Genomic DNA, 20,360 nt, shown 5'->3' on the forward strand with positions numbered 1-20,360 from the left:
TGTGTTTTTTTTTTTTTTTGAACAGCATCAACCTGTGAATTTCTGTATGTTATTTAAAAGAGATGTTTTAGCTATAATGGCAGGGATGGCTTGGTTGGCACATCAGCCAAAGTAGCTCTGCTTTTTACATACTGAGGGTCCATATCAGATTTGTTTTGGAGTCAAAAGGATTCTGCTGCTTTAAAAAAGGAAAATCTAAAATAAAGAACTCTTAGCCCTAGCCAGTTTGGCTCAGTGGGTAGAGAATCAGTGAAGGGACATAGGTTCGATTCTGGTCAAGGGCACGTACCTTAGTTGCAGACTCAATCCCTGGCAACCAGTCGATGTGTTTTCTCACATTGATGTTTCTCTCTCTGTGTGTCTCCCTCTCCCTTCCACTCTCTCTAAAAATCAATGAAAAAAATATTCTCAAGTGAGGATTAACAAAAAAAAAATAATAAAATAAAATATATAAAGAACTCTTAAAACTCAATAATAAGAAAATGAACAATCCAATTAAAAAATAGACAAAACATGTTAATAGACACCTCACCAGAGAACATGTACAGGTGGCAAATAAGCATATCAGAAGATACTCAACATTAGATGTCACTAGGAAATTGCAAATTAAAACAATGAGATGACACAGTACATTGGTATGGCAAGAATCCAAAACACTAATAACCACCAGATGCTGGCAAGGATGTGAAGTAGCAGGAACTCTCATTCATTGATGGTGGGAATGTAGAACGGTACAGCCACTTTAGAAGACAGTTTCTTACAAATCTAAGCATACTGTTAGCATACGATCCAACGTTCATTCTCTGGTATTTACTCAAATAAGTTAAAAATTTATATTTACACAAAAACCTGCATATAGATGTTTGTAGCAGCTTTATTCATAACTAGATGCCTGGTGCATGACATTCGTGCACTGGGGGGTGGGGGTCCCCTCAGCCCAGCCCAAGCCCTCTCACAGTCCAGGACATCCCCCCAGGGGTCCTTAGCGCTGCCATGGAGGCGGGAGAGGCTCCCGCCACTGCTGCTGTGCTTACCAGCTGTGAGCCCAGTTTCTGGCTGAGCGGCACTCCCCCTGTGGGAGCGCACTGACCACCAGGGGGCAGCTCCTGCGTTGGGCGTCTGCCCCCTGGTGGTCAGTGCGCATAATAGTGACTGGTTGTTCCACTGTTTGGTCCATTTGCATTTTAAGGTTTTATTATATAGGATTGGCTTAATTTGGAATCAACCAAGGTGCCATTCAGTATGTTAGGGGTGGGGAACCTTTTTTCTACCAAGGACTAATTGGATATTTATAACATCATTCACTTAATATAAATTTATGCTGCTATGAAAACTCCTAGATTTATTGAATTTTGAGTTCCACCTGCAGTTGCCTTGGCAAAGCCAGACCAAATAATTTCGTGGGCCTTATACGGTCTGTAGCAGGCTGGACATTTCCCACCCCTGCAGTAGGTGAATGGATAAATCAACTGTGGTACTGGGTTCAGACAATAGAATAGTATTCAGTGTTAAAAGCTTATCATGCCATAAAGAGACAAGAGAATTGGGGGGGGGGGGTTGAGAAAAAGAAAACTCAGGGACATTGACGGACAACAGTGGTAATTGCTGAGGGTAGGGGTTGAGGGGAGGTGGAGGAGGGCATCCTATATAATGAAAGGCTAATATGCAAATGGACCGAATGGTGGAATGACCAGTCGCTGTGATGTGCACTGACCACCAGGGGGCAGACGCTCAGTGCACTCCCACAGGGGAAGCGCCATTCAGCCAGAGCTGAGTTCATGGCTGGCGAGCGCAGTGGCAGTGGTGGGAGCCTCACCTGCCTCCGCAGCAGCACTAAGGATGTCCTGGGCCTAAGTTGACAGTCAGACATCCCCTGAGGGCTCCCAGACTGTGAGAGGGCGCAGGCCGGGCTGAGGAACTACTGCCCCCCACCCATAAGTGCACGAATTTTGTGCACTGGGCCTCTAGTAGAGGAAATAAATGGTAATGGAAGGAGACTTGGTGGTGAACACGCAATATAGTGAACAGATGATATATTATGGAATTGTGCACCGGAAATCTGCATAATTTTGTTAACCAGTGTCACCCGAATAAATTCAATGAAAAGGAAAAAAAAGAATTTAATGAATGAGAGTATAGATATGCCAAACGCTGCCCCCACTTTTATTAAAAACTGGCCTAAGACAGAAGTAACATTACTTTGTGAATACTTTTCAAAGGGAGGGAAACCTGTTGTGGTGGTGATTCTTCAAGGTTTGAACGAGAATAATCATGTTTCTTTATTCCCTTTGATAAGGGGGTGCTCTTATTGTGCCAGCTCATTAATACCTTTGAGAAAGGTTTCTTTTTCCCAGAGTACTTAAATCTCCTGATAAACAAATTTTTGTGTGTGTTTCTGGAGAGAACATGCATATCTTTCATTAATTTTTCACACTTACCTCAGTCCCAAAAAGGTTAAGAACTGTTTTAGAACAAGGAGGGACTTACTTTGAAGTTTTGGCTAGAATTGGCATTGTTTTGGTGCCAATCTTAAGAAAACATTTTTCTTGATTTGTTATATGGTATAAATTTATCAGCCATAATTTGAAGATATCTCATTTTTAATTTTCATTGCTACTCTGTTGGTTCATGTTATGATTTTGTCAGGTGTAGGTTAGAGTTAGCTTATCTTCTGGGTAATATACAGAGAGGAAAAAAATATACCCAAAGCTGTTCTTGTTCAGTCTAGGTTATGTTAAACTTTTACATATATACTCACATAAACACTCCTTACTTTAAGGCCACTTCTAGTGGAAACGTTATATTAAATTCAGTTAAAAAAGACCATAGATAGGCAGGACATATTTATAATATAACTAGACGCCCAGCGCATGATTTAATCATGCAGATAGGGTCTCTAGGCCTAGCCTCCTGCGATCAGGGCCATCTTCTGCCCGTTCGCCAGTCCCCAGGCAAACGCTGCCCCCACTGCCGGACTGTCAGGCTGTTGGGATCACCAGCTCATCTGCACTGCTCGGAGACTTCATCTCCATGTGCTGGGCCGGCCTCTGATGGAACGTGCTGCCTGCTCGGGGCTGCTCATGTGGGTGTCGCCGCTGCTGCCACTGCCACTGCTGCTGGGACTTGAGGCACTGACGGAGGCTGCGGGGTGCACCTGCAACCTACCCGTCCCAGCATGAGCAGCCCCGAGCGGGCAGTGCATTCCATCAGCGGCCGGCCCGGCGCACACACAAGGAGGTAAAGTTGCCAGCGCCCACTTTCCCGCAGGCCTGAGACCCCAAGCAGCCAGGGATAAGCTGGTGATCCCAACAGCTTGACAGCCAGCCCAGTCCTCCCGCCACCCACCCTATTCCCTCATTCACCATTGCTGATTCATTGGAGCCTGTGGGGAGTTTGGGGGGCAGGCGGGAACCAAGAAGTGGTCAATGCCACCTCATGGCAACCAGTCGATTGGTCATTCTGGTCGTTAGGGACACTGGCTTTTTATATATATAGACTAGAGGCCCGGTGCACAAACATTTGTGCACTCTGGCGGGGGTGGGGGGGCCCCTCAGCCCGGCCTGTGCCCTTTCGCAGTCTGGGACCCCTTGGGGGTGACCACTTGCTGGCTTAGGCCTGCTCCCGGGGGGGATTGGGCCTAAGATGGCAATCAGACATCCCTCTGGCAGCCCGGCAGCCCTCGGGGGATGCCCACTTGCCAGCAGGGAGCAGGCCTAAACTGCAGTCAGACATCCTTAGCACTGCTGAGGAGGCAGGAGAGACTCCCACCACCACCGCTGTACTGGCAGCCATCAGCCTGGCTTGTGGCTGAGCAGAGCTCCCCACTGTGAGAGCGACTGACCACCAGAGGGCAGCTCCTGCATTGAGAGTCTGCCCCCTGGTGGTCAGTGTGTGTCATAGTGACCAGTCATTCCCAGTCTTTCTGCTGTTAGGGTCAGTTTGCATATTACCCTTTTACTATGTAGGATAGAGGCCTGGTGCATGGGTGGGGGCTGGCTGCTTTGCCCTCAAGGGTGATCTAGATCAGGGTGGGGGTCCCGCTTGGGTGCCTGGCCAGCCTGGGTTAGGGGCTGATGGCTGTTTGCAGCTGGCCACACCCCCTTCAAGGTGGGGGTCCCCACTGGGGTGCCTGGCCAGCCTGGATGACGGGCTGATGGCTGTTTGCAGCTGGTCACACCCCCTTCAGGGTGTGGGTCCCCACTGGGGTGCCTGGCCAGCCTGGATGACGGGCTGATGGCTGTTTGCAGCTGGCCACACCCCCTTCAGGGTGGGGGTCCCCACTGGGGTGCCTGGCCAGTCTGGGTGAGGGGCTGAGGGCCGTTTTCAGGCTGGCGGGTGACTGGGGCTCCCAGCCTCTTTTTTTTTTTCTTTTTCTGGGATTTATTTACCTTCTGTAGCTGTCACTGGAGCTGAAAGCCGGCTCCAGCTCTGAGGCCGCAGCTGGCTGAAAGCAGGTATCTAAGTTTGTTTAGCTTCTATAATTGAAACTCTGTTACCATCACTGGCGCTCTAAGCTCTGAGCCCGCTGGTGGCTGAAAGCAGGTATCTGGAGTTTGTTTAGCTTCTATAATTGCAACATTGTTGCATCTGGAGCTCAGAGCTGGGCTGCGGCAGGTGGGGAGCCTTGGCTTCCTTCGTCACTGGAGCAACCAAGCCTCATGTTCGCTTCAGTTGCGTGGCTGCCGGCCGCTATCTTTGTTGGCAGTTAATTTGCATATCTTGCTGATTAGCCAATGGGAAGGGTAGTGAAGTTATGGTTAATTACCATGTTTCTCTATTATTAGATAGGATTATGTACATACATACTATTATGTAATTAGTTTTAGCACAATATACTTAAAGAATACAAAGTTGTCATTCAGGATTATAGGAAACTTCCTTATGTCTGTGTTTATAATCCAGGTGAACATACTGAGTAAAATAGTGAACCGAGCAACACCTGGTCTTCAAAAGTTTTCAAAAACAGCCAGTATGCTCTGGCTTCTTCAACAGGAGATGGTCACGTGGAGGCTGCTGGCTTCTTTGTACAGGTAAAGTGGTGTACAAGTCATGAATAAAATAAACACAAACCAACTGAGAAATTAATTTAAAAGTTAGAGTAGGATGTGTTTGGAAATAGGTTCTGCTATTCTTTACGCTTATCATTTCTGATGCCTTAGTTGTTAGGAGTGAGTGAGGGAGGAGTTGAATATCAGATCATAAAGCTGGTGGCTACTAAAAGTTGGATATCTATAAAGATTTAAGGAAAGTGCTAAAAATACTATAATACTTGGGAGAGGATAGATTAAAAGAAAAAACTGATGATTTATGTAATATGGATGTTTGAAAGAAATAAACAAAATTTTTCTTCTCTCAGATGCTCAGTGGTTTTGGTTCATTGTTACTCTCTCATCCTTATGAGAAAATCTTGCCATGCGAAAACATTATATTCAAAAGTTAGGTGTATGCATCAGCAGGTAGTTGTTAAAGACTGTAGGGTAAGCATGTCAAACTCAAAAGCTAACACGGGCCGAGTAAACCAGGTGTAAGTTTATGTGGGCCGCAAAAAAACAAAAGCTTCAATTTTCATAGAAACGTAGGTTTATTTCGATAGAGACATGCTGGATACAAAGGGCTGAAATAAATGAGTAATCATTAAGATAAAATAATACACATTTTAATAAAAATTAATATTTTTTCTTGAACATTAACTTACCAGACACTGAATAACTGCACAAATTAATAAGCGTAACACAAATAAACCTATTTTTCCTGTTCTCCGAAAATGAAATATTTCCTATTGCACACACCAAACAAGTCAGTCCAGACTAATGATGTGGCAATTGGCTGCTAAAATATTCGCAGCTAGTATTAGTGGAAAGAAATGGTGCACCTGTGTGTAAGGTGCATAAGGGAAATGAATGCAACACGATTATAGTAATCAGTCATTAGCAAATGTCGTAGTTCCTTATTAATAATTATGTATAACAGGATATTGTAAAAATTAAGTTACAAAATTTTTATTAAAATGTTTCTTACATACTGTTACATTGGCTGGGCTGCAAACATATTCGTTGTGGGCCGCGAGTGTGATATGCTTGTTGCAGGGTGTATTTTTAAGAAATATCAGTTTTATTTGGGTGAAATTCAGAAGGCATTTACTGCTTGTATCTTGTGTTTAAAGCATGATGGCTAAGGTAATTGAAACCCACTTTTTAGATTGTAGGTTTGTGCATGCATATAGCTTAAAAGGTGGTTTTATATACGTATGTGAAATTTTGTGTTATTTTTCCCCAGAGACAGGATACAGTGTGCCTTAGAAGATGAAAATATGTTTGCAGTTACCGTAAGTTTTATATTAATTTTTTTTCATAAATGCTTAAAAATTAAAATGTTTTTAGTAGTAGAATTTGATTTTTGAGTTTCTTCATTTTAATATTTTTTAAGTAAATAAAAGATAGAGTAAAAGATAAAATAATTAAATACTTATTTATATTATAGAATAAAAGATAAAAGTCCACTTTATTTCTCTTACTGTTCAGTCTAAGAGTTTGGTATTGTAGCCCATCGGACATTTTTCTATGCATTTTTGTACATGCACTAGAGGCCCAGTGCACAGAATTTGTGCACGGGGGTATGGGGGCGCCCTCAGCCCGGCCTGCGCACTCTTGCAATCCGGGACCCCTCAGGGGATGTCCGACTGCTGGTTTAGGCCCGATCCTTGGGACATCCCTCTCGCAATCTGGGACCGCTGGCTCCTAACCACTCGCCTGCCTGATCACCCCTAACCACTCTGCCTGCCTGCCTGCCTGCTCAGTGTGCATCATAGCCACCTGTCATTCCACCGTTCCGCCGATTGTCATATTACTCTTTTATTACATAGGATATATACAAACATAGTTTCCTTTTTTGTTGTTATTGTTTTGGGGTTTTTTATTTATTTATTTATTTGTTTATTTATTTATTTTAAATATATTTTATTGATTTTTTTACAGAGAGGAAGAGAGAGAGATAGAGAGTTAGAAACATCGATGAGAGAGAAACATCAATCAGCTGCCTCTTGCACATCCCCCACTGGGGAAGTGCCCATAACCCAGGTACAAGCCCTTGACCGGAATCGAACCCGGGACCTTTCAGTCCGCAGGCCGACGCTCTATCCACTGAGCCAAACCGGTTTTGGCAGTTTTGGGGTTTTTTAAAAGATAAAGATGAGAGTTTCATTGTGAAATACTCGGTTAACTCTTGGAAAGAGCCACTGTGATGCTTTAGAGATCTCTTCCTTCAGACAGGGATCTCAAAGGTGAAGAGGGGTATGCTTCACTGTCTTCTGTATCAAACATTGAACCTCTAGAAAATTTAAGGGGGGTTGTCCCTCAGGCTGTTCAGCAGAAGCTCAAGGGCTTATTTTTTATACAGTCTCGGTAAAGTGTTGCAGGATTCAATGACTTGGTGCCTAGCAAGGGTATCAGGTTATTGAATTGTGCAGACTCCTCATCAATGCTGGAATGTATTCCTTTCTTGACTCCAAGCAGAAAGAAGATAGAGCCTGAAAGGAATGTGTCCCCTGGCTCTGTTTCATTCTATAAATAGTTTCCCCATATTTTTCTTTTCTGCCTCCTAGTAGACTCAGGGGAACTTACAAACTGCTCCCCTTCAAGAGCGAGCACCTTTTTTTTATTCTACTTTAATCTAGTCTAGTCTTTTCTATTCAAAATAACTTTCAAGCATCATAACTCAAACCTGCCAAAAGCCAAACCCGATTTTGTCTTTCACTGGACAGCACCATAGGCAGTTTTCCAAGGAACCTGAATGTCCTCTAAATCAGTATTTCTCAAACTGCTTTGTGCACATGAGTCACCTGGGTATCTTGTTAAAATGTAGATTCTGATTCACTAGTTCTGGTGTGGGGCCTAAGTTCTGCATTTTTTTAAAAAAGATATTTTTTATGATTTTTTTTTTTTAGAGAGGAAGGGAGAGGGAAAGAGAGAGAGAAATATGGATTGGTTTTTTCCTGCACAACCCTCTACCAGGGATTGAGCCTGCAACCCCAGGCCTGTACTCTGACTGGGAATCGAACTGGCGACCTTTGGTGCACAGGACATAAAATCAACTGACCCACACTGGTCAGGGCATAAGTTCTGCATTTTTAAAAAATATATATTTTTATTGATTTCAGAGAGGAAAGGAGAGGGAGAGAGAGATAGAAACATCAGTGATGAGAGAGAATCATTGATCAGCTGTCTCCTGCAAGCCCCCTACAGGGGATCAAGCCCGCAACCCGGGCATGTGCCCTTGACCGGAATTGAACCCGGGACCCTTCAGTCCGCAGGCTGAAGCTCTGTCCACAGAGCCTCACCAGCTAGAGCAGTTCTGCATTTTTAATAAGCTTCCAGGTGATGCTGATGCTGTTGTTCTGTATACTCCACTCGGAGTAGCAAGGGTGTAGATCCTGGTCTCTGTCTGCTCTCCAAAATGGAATCCATCATCAAGTCTGGTTGACTCTCTTCTATCTCTTCAGTCCCAACTGTGACCACTCATCTCTGTTTCTGTTGCCAGCACTTCAGCCTGAGCCGTCATCATTCTTTGCAGGGATTACGGCAGTAGCTTTCATCTAGTCTCCCAGGCTCTATTCACACAGATTTTTTTTTAACATATGGTATGATTTAATTTGTACATTATTCTGAGAGTTTTTATTTATCAATATTTCTAGTTGCTTTTCATGTCAGTTTACTTATGTTTACCTTATTTTTTTTATAGTATATGAGAACATAAATGTACCATAATTTTTTCAGACATTTGGCTGGATATATATATAGGTTGTTTCCAGTACTTTTTGCTATAGCAATCAATAATGCAATGAATATTCTTCTTCATACTTATCTATGTATTTGAGTATTTTCTATATTTCTGGAAGTGAAATTGTTGGGTCAAAGTTTGGTAATGGAATGTACCAATTTACATACACTCTCACAGTGTGTGAAAATGTTTACTCTGATATTAATCATTTGAATTTGCCAATTGGAGGGAAGATATCTCATTATTTTAAGATACATGTCAGTGACAATTAGTGGTGAGGTGGGATATTTGTCATTCTTACAGATTTATATAAATTCTATATTCATATCCTTAACTTATTTTCCTAATAATTCTTTTCTTGTATATATTAAAGATAATCATCTTTCTTTCACTTGTCTTTCAGCTTTGTTTAAGGGTTTTTGTAAAGCTGACATTTCCATATCTAACTGATCACATTTGTCATATTTTCCTTTGTCATTCACTATCTTCTGTCTTGTTAAAGAAGACCTTTACTATCTATTTAAAAAAATATTTTCCAATGTTTTCTTCCAGATCTAAATCTTATCTACACTAATAAAAGAGAAAAATGGTAATTGGCGTACGGCGATACCCTTTTCATTGGCTAATCAGGGCTATATGCAAATTAACTGCCAACTAAGATTGGCAGTTAACTGCCAACAAGATGGCGGTTAATTTGCATATGTAGGCACAATGCAGGGAGGCGAAAGGGAAAGCAGGAAGAAGCCCCCTGCCACTGACAGTGATCGGAAACCCAGGGCAGAGCTAAGAGCTGGGGGGCAGGGCAAAGGCAGCCCTGGGGCCGCCTTTGCCCTGCCCCCCAGCCATGATCAGAGAATCAGGCGCCTTTGCCGCCCTGGCCAGTGATAGCAGGAAGTAGGGGTGGAGCCAGCGATGGGAGCTGGGCACGGTCGAAGCTGGCAGTCCCGGGAGCTAGGGGTCCCTTGCCTGGGCCTAAAGCGAAGCCCACGATCGCGGGGCCGCTGCAGCTGCGGGTCCCCGCTGCCCGAGCCGGACGCCTCAGCCAGAGGCATCCTGCAGGGGCAGGGGCGGAGCCCGCGCGATCGCGGCGCCCCCCGCTGCCACTGCAGGTCCCCGCTGCCCGGCCGGGTGCCTAGGCCAGAGGCGTCAGGCCTGGGCAAGGGGCCGATCCTGCGATTGGAGGGAGATGGGGGTCAACGCCTGAGGGCTCCCAGTATGTGAGAGGGGGCAGGCTGGGCTGAGGGACACTCCCCCCCGCCCCACACCCAGTGCACGAATTTCGTGCACCGGGCCCCTAGTTTTCTATATAATAAGCTCTTGGATTCATCTGGAGTAAGTTTGTCTCTGAAGCAGCAAAGAATTTAGCCCAGCCGGCATGGCTTAGTGGTTGAGCATTGACCTAAGAACCAGGAGGTCCCAGTTCAATTCCCAGTCAGGGCACATGCTCAGGTTGTGGGCTTGATCCCCAGTAGAGGCATGCAGGAGATAGCCCATCAGTAATTCTCTCTCCCTCTCCCATCCTTTCTGAAATCATAAAAATATATTTTTTAAAAAAAGATGTAAGGGATTTAACTTTTTTATATGGAAAGTCATTTATCCCAACACCATTTATCAAACAAATATACTTATCATTACTTATGCATGGATCTTTTCTGTTTTCTTGATTGATTCATTTGAAAGGCGATACTACTCACCTGAGTCACTCTAGCTCAGAAATTTTGATATCTCAGATGGTTAGGCTCCTTCATTTTAAAAAACATGTTTGGTTATTTTTGCACACTTTTTTTTTCCAGGTGAACATTACAATTTCCATTTTTTTTAAAGTTAATTGGGATATTTATTGCAGTAATATTGAATTTGTAAATTAATTTGAGGAGAAATGACATTTTTATGTTGAATTTTCCTGTATATGATCATTGCATGTCTCCCCAGTTATTTAGATCTTATATAGTTTATATAGATTTGTGCTCTTTATGAAAGTCTATGTAAATCCTATTGTGAATGGATTCTCTTTCCTATTACATCTTATAATTAATTATAACTGTGAGATAGCTCAATGATTTATGTGTGAAACTTATAATTGGCCATTTTTTTTGGAGCTTTTATCAGCTCTAGTAAGTTTTTCATTGATTTTCTTGGGCTTTCTATATTGGCAGTATTTTACAAATAGTTTCCTTAATCCTTCCTAATTTCTTACTTCTTTTCCTTTATTCCATTGACTAGGAGCATCTATACAATTATATCAGTTAGCGTTCCTGACTTTGTTTTACTACAGATTATGGATTTTTTTTTCTCCTAACTAGCTAAGAGTTGGGATAGATTTTGAATGCAGTCAAATGTTTTCTTTAGCTTCTGTAATATCTGCTATAATTTATTAGCTTCTATAGCTAATTTTTAGCTTCTATAGTTATCTGTTTTAAGTTATAACTAGAGGCCCGGTGCACAAATTCGTGCACGGGTGGGGTCCCTCTGGATGGCCTGCAGGGATCAGGCTGGAACCTGCAGTCCAATGCTGCCTGCAGCTCCTACCTGCTGCTCCCACTCATCACATCCCCACTGTGCCTGCCACAGGCTCGTGCCCAATCAGTCCCCATCGGGAGAGGCTCGCGCTGCCACAGCAGTGCCCACCAGCCATTAGCCCTGCATCTGGTGCCCTCCCAAGGGGATGGCCTGCGGGATTGGGCTGAAACTGGCTCTCCAATATCCACTGAGGGGTCCCAGATTGCGAGAGGGACAGGCCAGGCTGAGGGACCCACCAGTGCACAGTTGAGCTGGGGAGGGACTGTGGGAGGGCTCCAGGCGTGTCCGGCCCATCTGGCTCAGTCTGGATTAGCTGGACCCCAGCAGCAAGCTAACCTACCAGTTGGGGCATCTGCCCCCTGGTGGTCAGTGCACGTAATAGCCAGTGGTTGAGCAACCTTAGCATATCATTAGCATATTATGCTTGGATTGGTTGTTTGGTTGTTCTGCCGTTTGGTGTATTTGCATATTAACCTTTTATTAAATAGCAGTGGTTCTCAACCTATGGGTTGAAAAAAATTTTTTTATATATTTTTATTGATTTCAGAGAGGAAGGGAGAGAAGCACATCCCCAGTAGGGGGTGTGCAGGAGGCAGCTGATTGAAGTTTCTCTCTCATTGATGTTTCTAACTCTCTATCCCTCTCCCTTACTCTGTGTAAAAAATCAATAAAATATATTAAAAAAAGAGAGAGAGATAGAAACATGAATGATGAGAGAGAATCGTTGATCTGCTGCCTCCTGCACGCCCCCTACTAGGGATCAAACCTTCCACCCGGGCATATGCCCTTGACTGGAATCGAACCCAGGACCCTTCAGTCAGTAGGCTGACTCTATCCACTGAGCAAACTGGCTAAATTTTTTTTATTTTAATAACTTCTCAACTAAAATTATTGGGTGACATTCATTAATTAGATTCTATAGATTTCAAGTGTACATTTCTGTAATACATTATCTTCTACTGCATTATGTGCCCACCATCCAAAGTCAAATCATCTTCAGTCACCATATACTTGACCCCTTTACCTTTTACTATTTCCCACCCCCCCTTCCATCTGGTAACCACTATACTGTTGTCTGTTTATGAATTTTTGTTTGTTTATTATTTTTGTGTTCATTTGTTGCTTTCTCAATCTTTTAATTTATTTATTCTGCAAATACTTATTTTATGCCAACCAAGTGATATACATGTCTAGGAAGATTATTTATCTTACTTGTGGCTATTTAATGAACTTAGTAGCTTTAATAGTTCTCTACTGATTGTCTTGGTTTTCTGGTAGGCAATCCTAGTAACTAAAAACAGTGACAACTTTGACTCTTCTTCTGTATTTACTACTACTTAGGTTTTTGTGTGTGTGTGTTTTTCTGGTTTTAGAGTTAAGTGTAATATTTGTCCTAGGCTTTAGTTAGTACTCCATCATATTAGGAAAATATTCTTCTATTTGTAATTTATGAAGATATCTTTATCAAATGACATTTTGTCATCTATCCAGATGTTCCTATGGCTTTTCTCCTTGAATCTTTGAATAAGATTGATTATAGGTTCTATCACTACATATTATCCTTTTCTAAAAAATATATTTTTTGATTGGTTTTTTAGAGATACAGGAAGGGAGAGGGAGGGAGAGATAGAAACGTCGATGAGAGAGAAACACATCATCGATCAACTGCCTCCTGCAAGCCCTCTACTGGGGATTGAGCCCAAAATCCTGGCAGTGCCCTGACTGGGAATCGAACCAGTGACCTCTTGGTGCATGAGTTGATGCCCAACCGCTGAGCCACATTAGCTGGACTATTATCCTTTTAATATACTGTTTAATATTATTTACTCATATTTTTGTCAAGGTGTCCTTAAAGTTGGTCTTAAGAGCCTTGGATTGTTAAGTTTTATCACCTCTCAATTTCTGCTGTGTAGAATAATAGATTTTTTAAGTTTCTAGATGTTAATTTTCTAACATGTCACATGACTGAGTCCATCTCTTTATTATGATTTTTTTTGTTTGTTTCATTTTGTTCTGTATTTTATTTTCCCCTAAAACAGTGGTTCTCAACCTGTGGGTCGCCAACCTGTGGGTCACGACCCCTTTGGGGGTCGAACGACCCTTTCACAATGGTCGCCTAAGACCATCGGAAAACACATATGTAATTACATATTGTTTTTGTGATTAATCACTATGCTTTAATTATGTTCAATTTGTAACAATGAAAATACATCCTGCATATCATATTTACATTACGATTCATAACAGTAGCAACATTACAGTTATGAAGTAGCAACGAAAATAATTTTATGGTTGGGGGTCACCACAACATGAGGAACTGTATTAAAGGGTCGCGGCATTAGGAAGGTTGAGAACCACTGCCCTAAAACAATATCTCTGGGGAAAATAGATATTTTAAACTCCAAGTAAAGCTAAAGAACTAAAATATCAAGTAAAAGCAGCCACACATTGATATAGCAGTTTGAAATTTATTTACAGAAACTTTTCTTAGAAAAATATACCAATTTGCTGTGTAGTAAAATGTTTATGGTGGTTGAATATCCTTATTTCTGGTATGTTTTTACCTTCCTGTTGAAATAATATTCTTAGAGCATCTTTTTTTTTCTTCCTTTAATATTTTTTTAATAGGCTCTTAATGCTAGTGAAAAAGCAGTTGTGGAGGCGTTGTTTCAGAGAGATTCACTTGTCCGACAAAGTCAGGTATGGCTAGAATTTTTAAATATTTTTTAGAAACATAGAAATGAAGGTGTTTTAATTTAAAACTTTTTTTCTTAATTTTTTCTTTTTGATCTTTTTATTTGTAATTAAAAGGAATTAAGAACCTTGTTTTTGGTTTTCAAATAATAACCCTAGTATTTCCAGGAAAGCCTATTAAGAACTGTATTATTCCTGTGGAAAATTTCATTCTTTTGCCATAATATATCTTTAAAAAGTAAAAATAGTGATTAGAGAAATTGTTACTTGGTATTTTTGTATCAGAAACTTTTTTTTAAATTAAGTGTCGGAGTACTACAAATAAAATACTAACAGATTTTATATAGTTAATACTTTCTTTTTTTTTTTTTTTAACTTTCCTAGTTGGTGGTGGATTGGTTAGAGAGCATTGCCAAAGATGAGATTGGAGATTTTTCTGATAATATTGAGTTTTATGCAAAATCAGTATATTGGTAAGTCGTTAAAACTTTTATTCCAAAGACTTAAAGTTGGTTTTGTTTATTCATTCTTTCAGCAAATACTGAAAGATGAATATTCACTTACTACTTATTCAGTCTGTGAGCAAAATAGATAAAAACCCTGCCTTTAAGGGATTTGTAATTGTTTAAGAGGAAAAACAAATACATATCCTGTTAGGTATTAAAAGTTTTGAAAAAAAAAAAAGAATCAGAGTTGCTGGATAGAGGATGATAATGGGTACTACTTTAAGTAGAAGCGATTAGGGATGGCCTTTCTGAGGAAGTAACAGGTAGTTAAGAGCAAGAGGCTTTTAAGAAATAAAGGTGGTGAGCCATGCAAAAATATGGGGGACAAGTGTTCTGGTTAAGAACAGAAATTGCCAAGACCCTGAGAAGGTAAAATGTTTGTTCATAAGGAGGCCATTGTGAACACGGCAAAGAAAAGAATAATAAGAAATGAGATAGAAGAGAGCCATCTCACGTAGGACTTTTACAGGCAGGCAAACGTAAGTGTTTGGGACTTTATTTTAAATGTGATGGGAAACCTTGAGAGTAAAAGAATGTGATATGGTTTGATTCACGTTTTCAAGCAATCACCTGCTATATTTTCTTAATAATCATTATTTGATCTAGAAGACTCTTTGGCCCTAACTGGTTTTGCTCAATGTGTAGAGCATCAGTCTGCGGACTGAAGGGTTCTGGGTTCAATTCTGGTCAAGGACATATGCCAGGGTTGCAGGTTCAATCCGCAAAGGAGGCGTGCAGGAGGCAGCCAGTGATTCTCTTTCATGTTTCTATCTCTCCCTCTCCCTTCCTCTCTGAAATCAATTTAAAAAAATATTTTTAAAAAAAAAAACACTTTGTACTATGTTTCTAGCTATTTGTAATTTTTAAAAAAAATTTTTTCCCCATACCCTTCAATACTTTTAAGTTATTGTATGCCCTTGAAACCAGAAAGCACCATTAAGTTAAAGGGATAATTTATTTCAAGATTTGAAGAAAAAGTTCAGATTGCCTTTGAATTCAGTAATATTATATGTACAAAGTCTGCAAGTCAATTATATTTTTTCCTCTGGTTAACTAGGTAATTAGTGTTACTGAGTGTTTATTTAAAATTAAATCTTCAATATTTGTGATTTTTCTGAGCAAAACAGGAATTTTCATTTTCAGAAAAAAAATTTTAGTTAAAATGCCCTGTTAAGGTCTTTGCAAGTTTTAAATAAATACAGGATAGAGAACCCCAAAATAGACCACACTTATATGGTCATTTGGTTTTCAACAAAGCAATCAAAGCAATCAGATAAGGAAAGGACTCTCTGTTCAACAAACTGAGAAAAACTTGGTATCTATGTGAAAAATACTGAACAATTAATTCAAGATGGATCATAGTGCTAAATGTAAAAATCAAAACCATAAAGCTTTTAGAAGAAAATATAGGAGGAATCTTTATGACTAGGGGATAGGCAAGTGTTTCTTTCTTAGGTCACAGAAAGCAATAATCAGGGGTCAAAATTGATTTGACTTCATCAATTAAAACTTCTCACTAAAAGGCATTGAGAAAATAAATTAGTGGTGAGCCACAGACTGGAAGAAACATAGAACCCATAGTTCATAAAGAACTATAACTCAGTAATAAAAGATAACCCAATAATAAAAAGAGCAAAGATTTAGATGGATACCTCACAAAAGCAAATAACGGTAGATGAATGGCCAATAAGGACATGAAAATGCTCAATGTCATTACTCATCTGTGCTAAAATATAAAATGCCCTTTTATACTTAGCATTTTTGCTTGTTTTTCTGAGTTTATACTCTTTTTAACTTTGACTTGATTTTTTTTTTAAATAAACCTATTAGAATTGCTCCTTAAAAAGAAATTGTTCTTTTTCTCTCAGGGAAAATACTCTGCATACCTTGAAACAGCGGCAGCTATCTTATATAGGAAGTGTCCGTACTCTTGTCACTGAATTGGTAAGTGTTCTTTGAAATGAAAGTTCTCTTCAAAAAAAAGAAGAAAAAGTGAAGAAAAATAAGGAAAGTTGTCTTCAAAGTTAGGTGATTTTTTTTTTTTATTAGTTAAGGTATTACAAATGTGTCCTCATCCCCCCCATTAACCCCCAACCTCCCCGCCCCCCGTCCCGCACACTCATGCTCCCATCCCCCTGTTGTCCATGTCCATTGGTTTGGCTTATATACATGTATACAAGTCCTTCGGTTGATCTCTTCCCCTTACCCCCGCCCTCCCCTACTTTCCTTCTGGGGATTGATAGCCTGATTGCTGTTTCTCAGTCTTTGGGTCTGTCCCTTTTCATCAGTCTATGTTGTTCTCTATAATCCACAAATGAGTGAGATCATGTGGTATTTATCTTTCTCTGACTGGCTTATTTCACTTAGCATAATGCTCTCTAGTTCCATCCATGCTGTTGCAAAAGGCAAGAGTTCCTTTTTTTTACCGCAGCATAGTATTCCATTGTGTAGATGTACCACTGTTTTCTAATCCACTCATCTGCTGATGGGCACTTAGGCTGTTTCCAAATCTTAGCTATGGTGAATTGTGCTGCTATGAACATAGGGGTGCATATATCCTTTCTGATGGGTGTTTCTGGTTTCTTGGGATATATTCCTAGTAGTGGGATCACTGGGTCAAATGGGAGTTCCATTTTTAGTTTTTTGAGGTAGCTCCATACTGTTCTCCACAGTGGCTGCACCAGTCTGCATTCCCACCAGCAGTGCAGAAGGGTTCCTTTTCTCTACATCCTCTCCAACACTTGTTGTTTGTTGATTTGTTGATGATAGCCATTCTGACAGGTGTGAGATGATAACGCATTGTCGTTTTGATTTGCATCTCTCGTAGATTTTTTTTTTTTTAAGAGTTGGATCTTTGCTTTTGTTTCCTGAAGATTTGCACAAACTAACTCTAAAACTACTAAGATGCATTTAAATTTGATGACATGTATTTGAACATATCTGTGACCTATGAGTTAGAAATTTTAAAAGAAGGTATAGAAGTGTTCCTGATTTTCCAGCATTAATAACAAATTAATTTTGGTCTTACAGCAAGGTTTGATTCTTGAACTATTTGATGATGACCTATGAAAGGTCTTTCATATAGAAAGCAGGGGGAAAAATAAAGCTTTGTGAATTAGCTTGAGGTTAGAAAGGTCATTCTCAGACATGAGTAACAGTGGATTTGAAAAGAACAGGAGTCTATAGAAATAAAGGAATAGAACTTTGTGACAGGAGGCAGCATGTGATAAATATTTATAGTGAACAGTGGGAGAAATAAGTAACAGTTGAAAAAATTGATAAAATTGTACTTGGTAACAAAAGTAAGGGAGAGGGAGAGAGAGAAACATCAATGATGAGTGAGAATCATTGATCAGCTTCCTCCCTCATGCCCCCAACTGGGGATCAAGCCCGCAACCTGGGCATGAGCCCTGACCAGGAATCGAACCATGACCACCTGATTATTAGGTCAAACGCTCAACCACAGAGCCACATGGGTCAGGCACAAAAGTGATATTTGATGAAAATTGTTTGGAAACTGTTAGAAGATTTTGGAATAAATTATAGCTAAACTACTTAGTAGCAAGCAACTGAAAGTAATTTTCTCTTATCTGGAAAGTAGTGGTTTCCTTTTTCCAGAAAGAGACCATATCCCAAAATTGAATGATTATATCTGTCTGCAAAGTATTTGTGAAAATAGCCAAACCTATTATGCATTTCAATTTCTGTATATTCACATTGCCATAAACAGTAGCATTGGAATAAGAATTATTTCCTTTTTTAAGTCACATTAAAATAGTTTTCCATGTAAAATTCAACATGCAGATCATGGTGCTCTTGGCTTAAAAGTGAGAACATTATATTATCCCAAATGTTAAAAAGTACATTTCTTTCTATCTGTGAAAGGTAGTAGGAAGGAATAACTGATGGGTTTGTTTGTTTGTTTTGGGGAGGGGGTGGAGTGGATTTATTTATTCAAAATCTGTTTGTTTCATTCGGTGTTGGTGTGTTTTATCTTGCATTAACCCCATAATGGGCTCTCTTCACATAGGTTATCAGAAACTACCAACTAGCCCTTTCTAGTCACAAAATAGATTGAGATTCCTTCAGTTTCTCCTCTGTCCTCATTTTTTAGAATTAGCTTGCCATGTAGTTGCTACTGTATCAGGGTAAAGATCAAGTCATCTTGAATTATGAGTATCATTCTAGAGTTACTGGGTTGGGCTGGGCTAAGCTAGTGGTATTTCCACTTTTCCTGACCTAGGCATACACTTTTGTTGGCCAAAGGAGTCTATTTGAAATGGGCAGTAGGCAGTTGTGTGGCTATTTGGAACACTTGTGACACTTTCATTCCTGTTAATTAACTAAATCGTAAGTGAATTTATTTCAGTAATATATTCAGGAGAGACTTATCATCTCTTGATGTGTTTAATGTATGTGAGTACAGCCCTAACCAGTTTGGCTCAGTGGATAGAGTGTCGGCCTGCGAACTGAAAGGTCCCAGGTTCGATTCCGCGTTACTGGCACATCCCCAGTAGGGGGTGTGCAGGAGGCAGCTGATCGATGTTTCTAACTCTATCCCTCTCCCTTCCTCTCTGTAAAAAAATCAATAAAATATATTAAATAAATAAATGAATGTGAGTACAAAGGACTTACAATTGTTTTTTTTGTTTTGTTTTTATAGGACCCTGATGCTCCCATAAGACAGAAAATGCCCCTTGATGATCTGGATAGAGAAGATGAAGTTCGATTACTCAAATATCTTTTCACTCTAATCCGTGCTGGAATGACAGAAGAGGTAAATTGTGTACTCTGTGCTTGTCCAATTTTAAAAAGGCATAGACTCTTAAGTTGAAAGGGATCTTTGTGACCACCTAGTATGCCTTCTCAATGTATCTAGATGTAATTGCTGTTTGAACATTTTCAGTGATAAGAAACACATTGCCTCAGGGGCACTGCACTCTAATTTGCACAACTCTTAATAGACAAAATTTTTTAAGAAGTCAGACTTTGCCTCCCTAGGCATATTTCCATTATTTCCAGTTCTGATTTTTAAGAGTTGAGAATAAGTCTGCCCCAAATTGCTCTTTCAGGTGACACTGAAAAGATGCATTTGAAGATCATCATGGCCCTCAGATTTCCTCCTTTCAATCTCACCTCTTTAAAATTAATCTCCTTTGTGAATTTTAAGATCTTGAATGTATAGGCATACCTCTGAGAGATTGCAGGTTCTGTTCCAGAACACTATGATAAAGCGAGTGGTAATCTTTTTGATGGTAGAGGGTCTTGCCTTCAATTTGTAAAAACTGCAACATCTATGAAGTGCAGTAAAGTGAAGCACAATAAAATGAGGTTTGCCTGAAGAATGTTAAGTATCTAATTAGACAACTTACTAGATGAGGCAGTCTGATGCATGGGAGCTTCTAGCTTTAGATATTATGTTGTACATCTTTTGCAGTACTCTTGGTGATGACCTTTTTGAATTAATTCAAATTGTTGTTTGTTCTGGGTTATAAACCATTAGCATATATTAAGTAACTTCTTTTATTAATAGTCTTGGGTTAATAAGCATCATTCTTTTAATTAATAAAAGAAGGTGATTTCATACATTCATTTACTCAGAAAATATTTAAGTCCCAGCCACTCTGCCAGGCGTGTGTGCGTGTGTAAGAACTAGGAAAGGTAAGGGCAAACAAAAAGCAGAAAGCAGAAAATGATCACATTACTGAAGACATGAGAAACAAGAACTTTCCAGGTCCCTCTACGTTTACATTACCCCAGATCGTAGGTTTTTGTATTTACTTAAAGCTTTTTTCTTGTATAACTTTTTAACATAATTGTAATCATAGTATACATTCAGCGTTTGTTTTTCTTTTAACATTTTTA

The 20,360-nt window shown here is 40.1% G+C and overlaps 1 protein-coding gene across 4 annotated transcripts in view; it reads left to right on the plus strand.

Annotated features, from left to right (window-relative positions):
• NUP107 (nucleoporin 107) overlaps window positions 1-20,360 on the plus strand; it is a 51,220-nt gene that overhangs the window by 8,381 nt on the left and 22,479 nt on the right. For 3 of the 4 annotated variants that reach the window (XM_059683545.1, XM_059683547.1, XM_059683549.1), the window contains 6 exons: window positions 4,903-5,030; window positions 6,277-6,325; window positions 13,924-13,995; window positions 14,374-14,462; window positions 16,364-16,439; window positions 19,159-19,272. In XM_059683545.1, the coding sequence (XP_059539528.1) occupies window positions 4,903-5,030; window positions 6,277-6,325; window positions 13,924-13,995; window positions 14,374-14,462; window positions 16,364-16,439; window positions 19,159-19,272 (528 nt within the window). The remainder of the gene's footprint in view (window positions 1-4,902; window positions 5,031-6,276; window positions 6,326-13,923; window positions 13,996-14,373; window positions 14,463-16,363; window positions 16,440-19,158; window positions 19,273-20,360) is intronic. The other variant, XM_059683548.1, reaches the window with a different exon arrangement.

Source organism: Myotis daubentonii, chromosome 2 (assembly GCF_963259705.1).
Source record: "Myotis daubentonii chromosome 2, mMyoDau2.1, whole genome shotgun sequence".
In the NCBI taxonomy this organism is placed as follows: Eukaryota; Metazoa; Chordata; class Mammalia; order Chiroptera; family Vespertilionidae; genus Myotis; species Myotis daubentonii.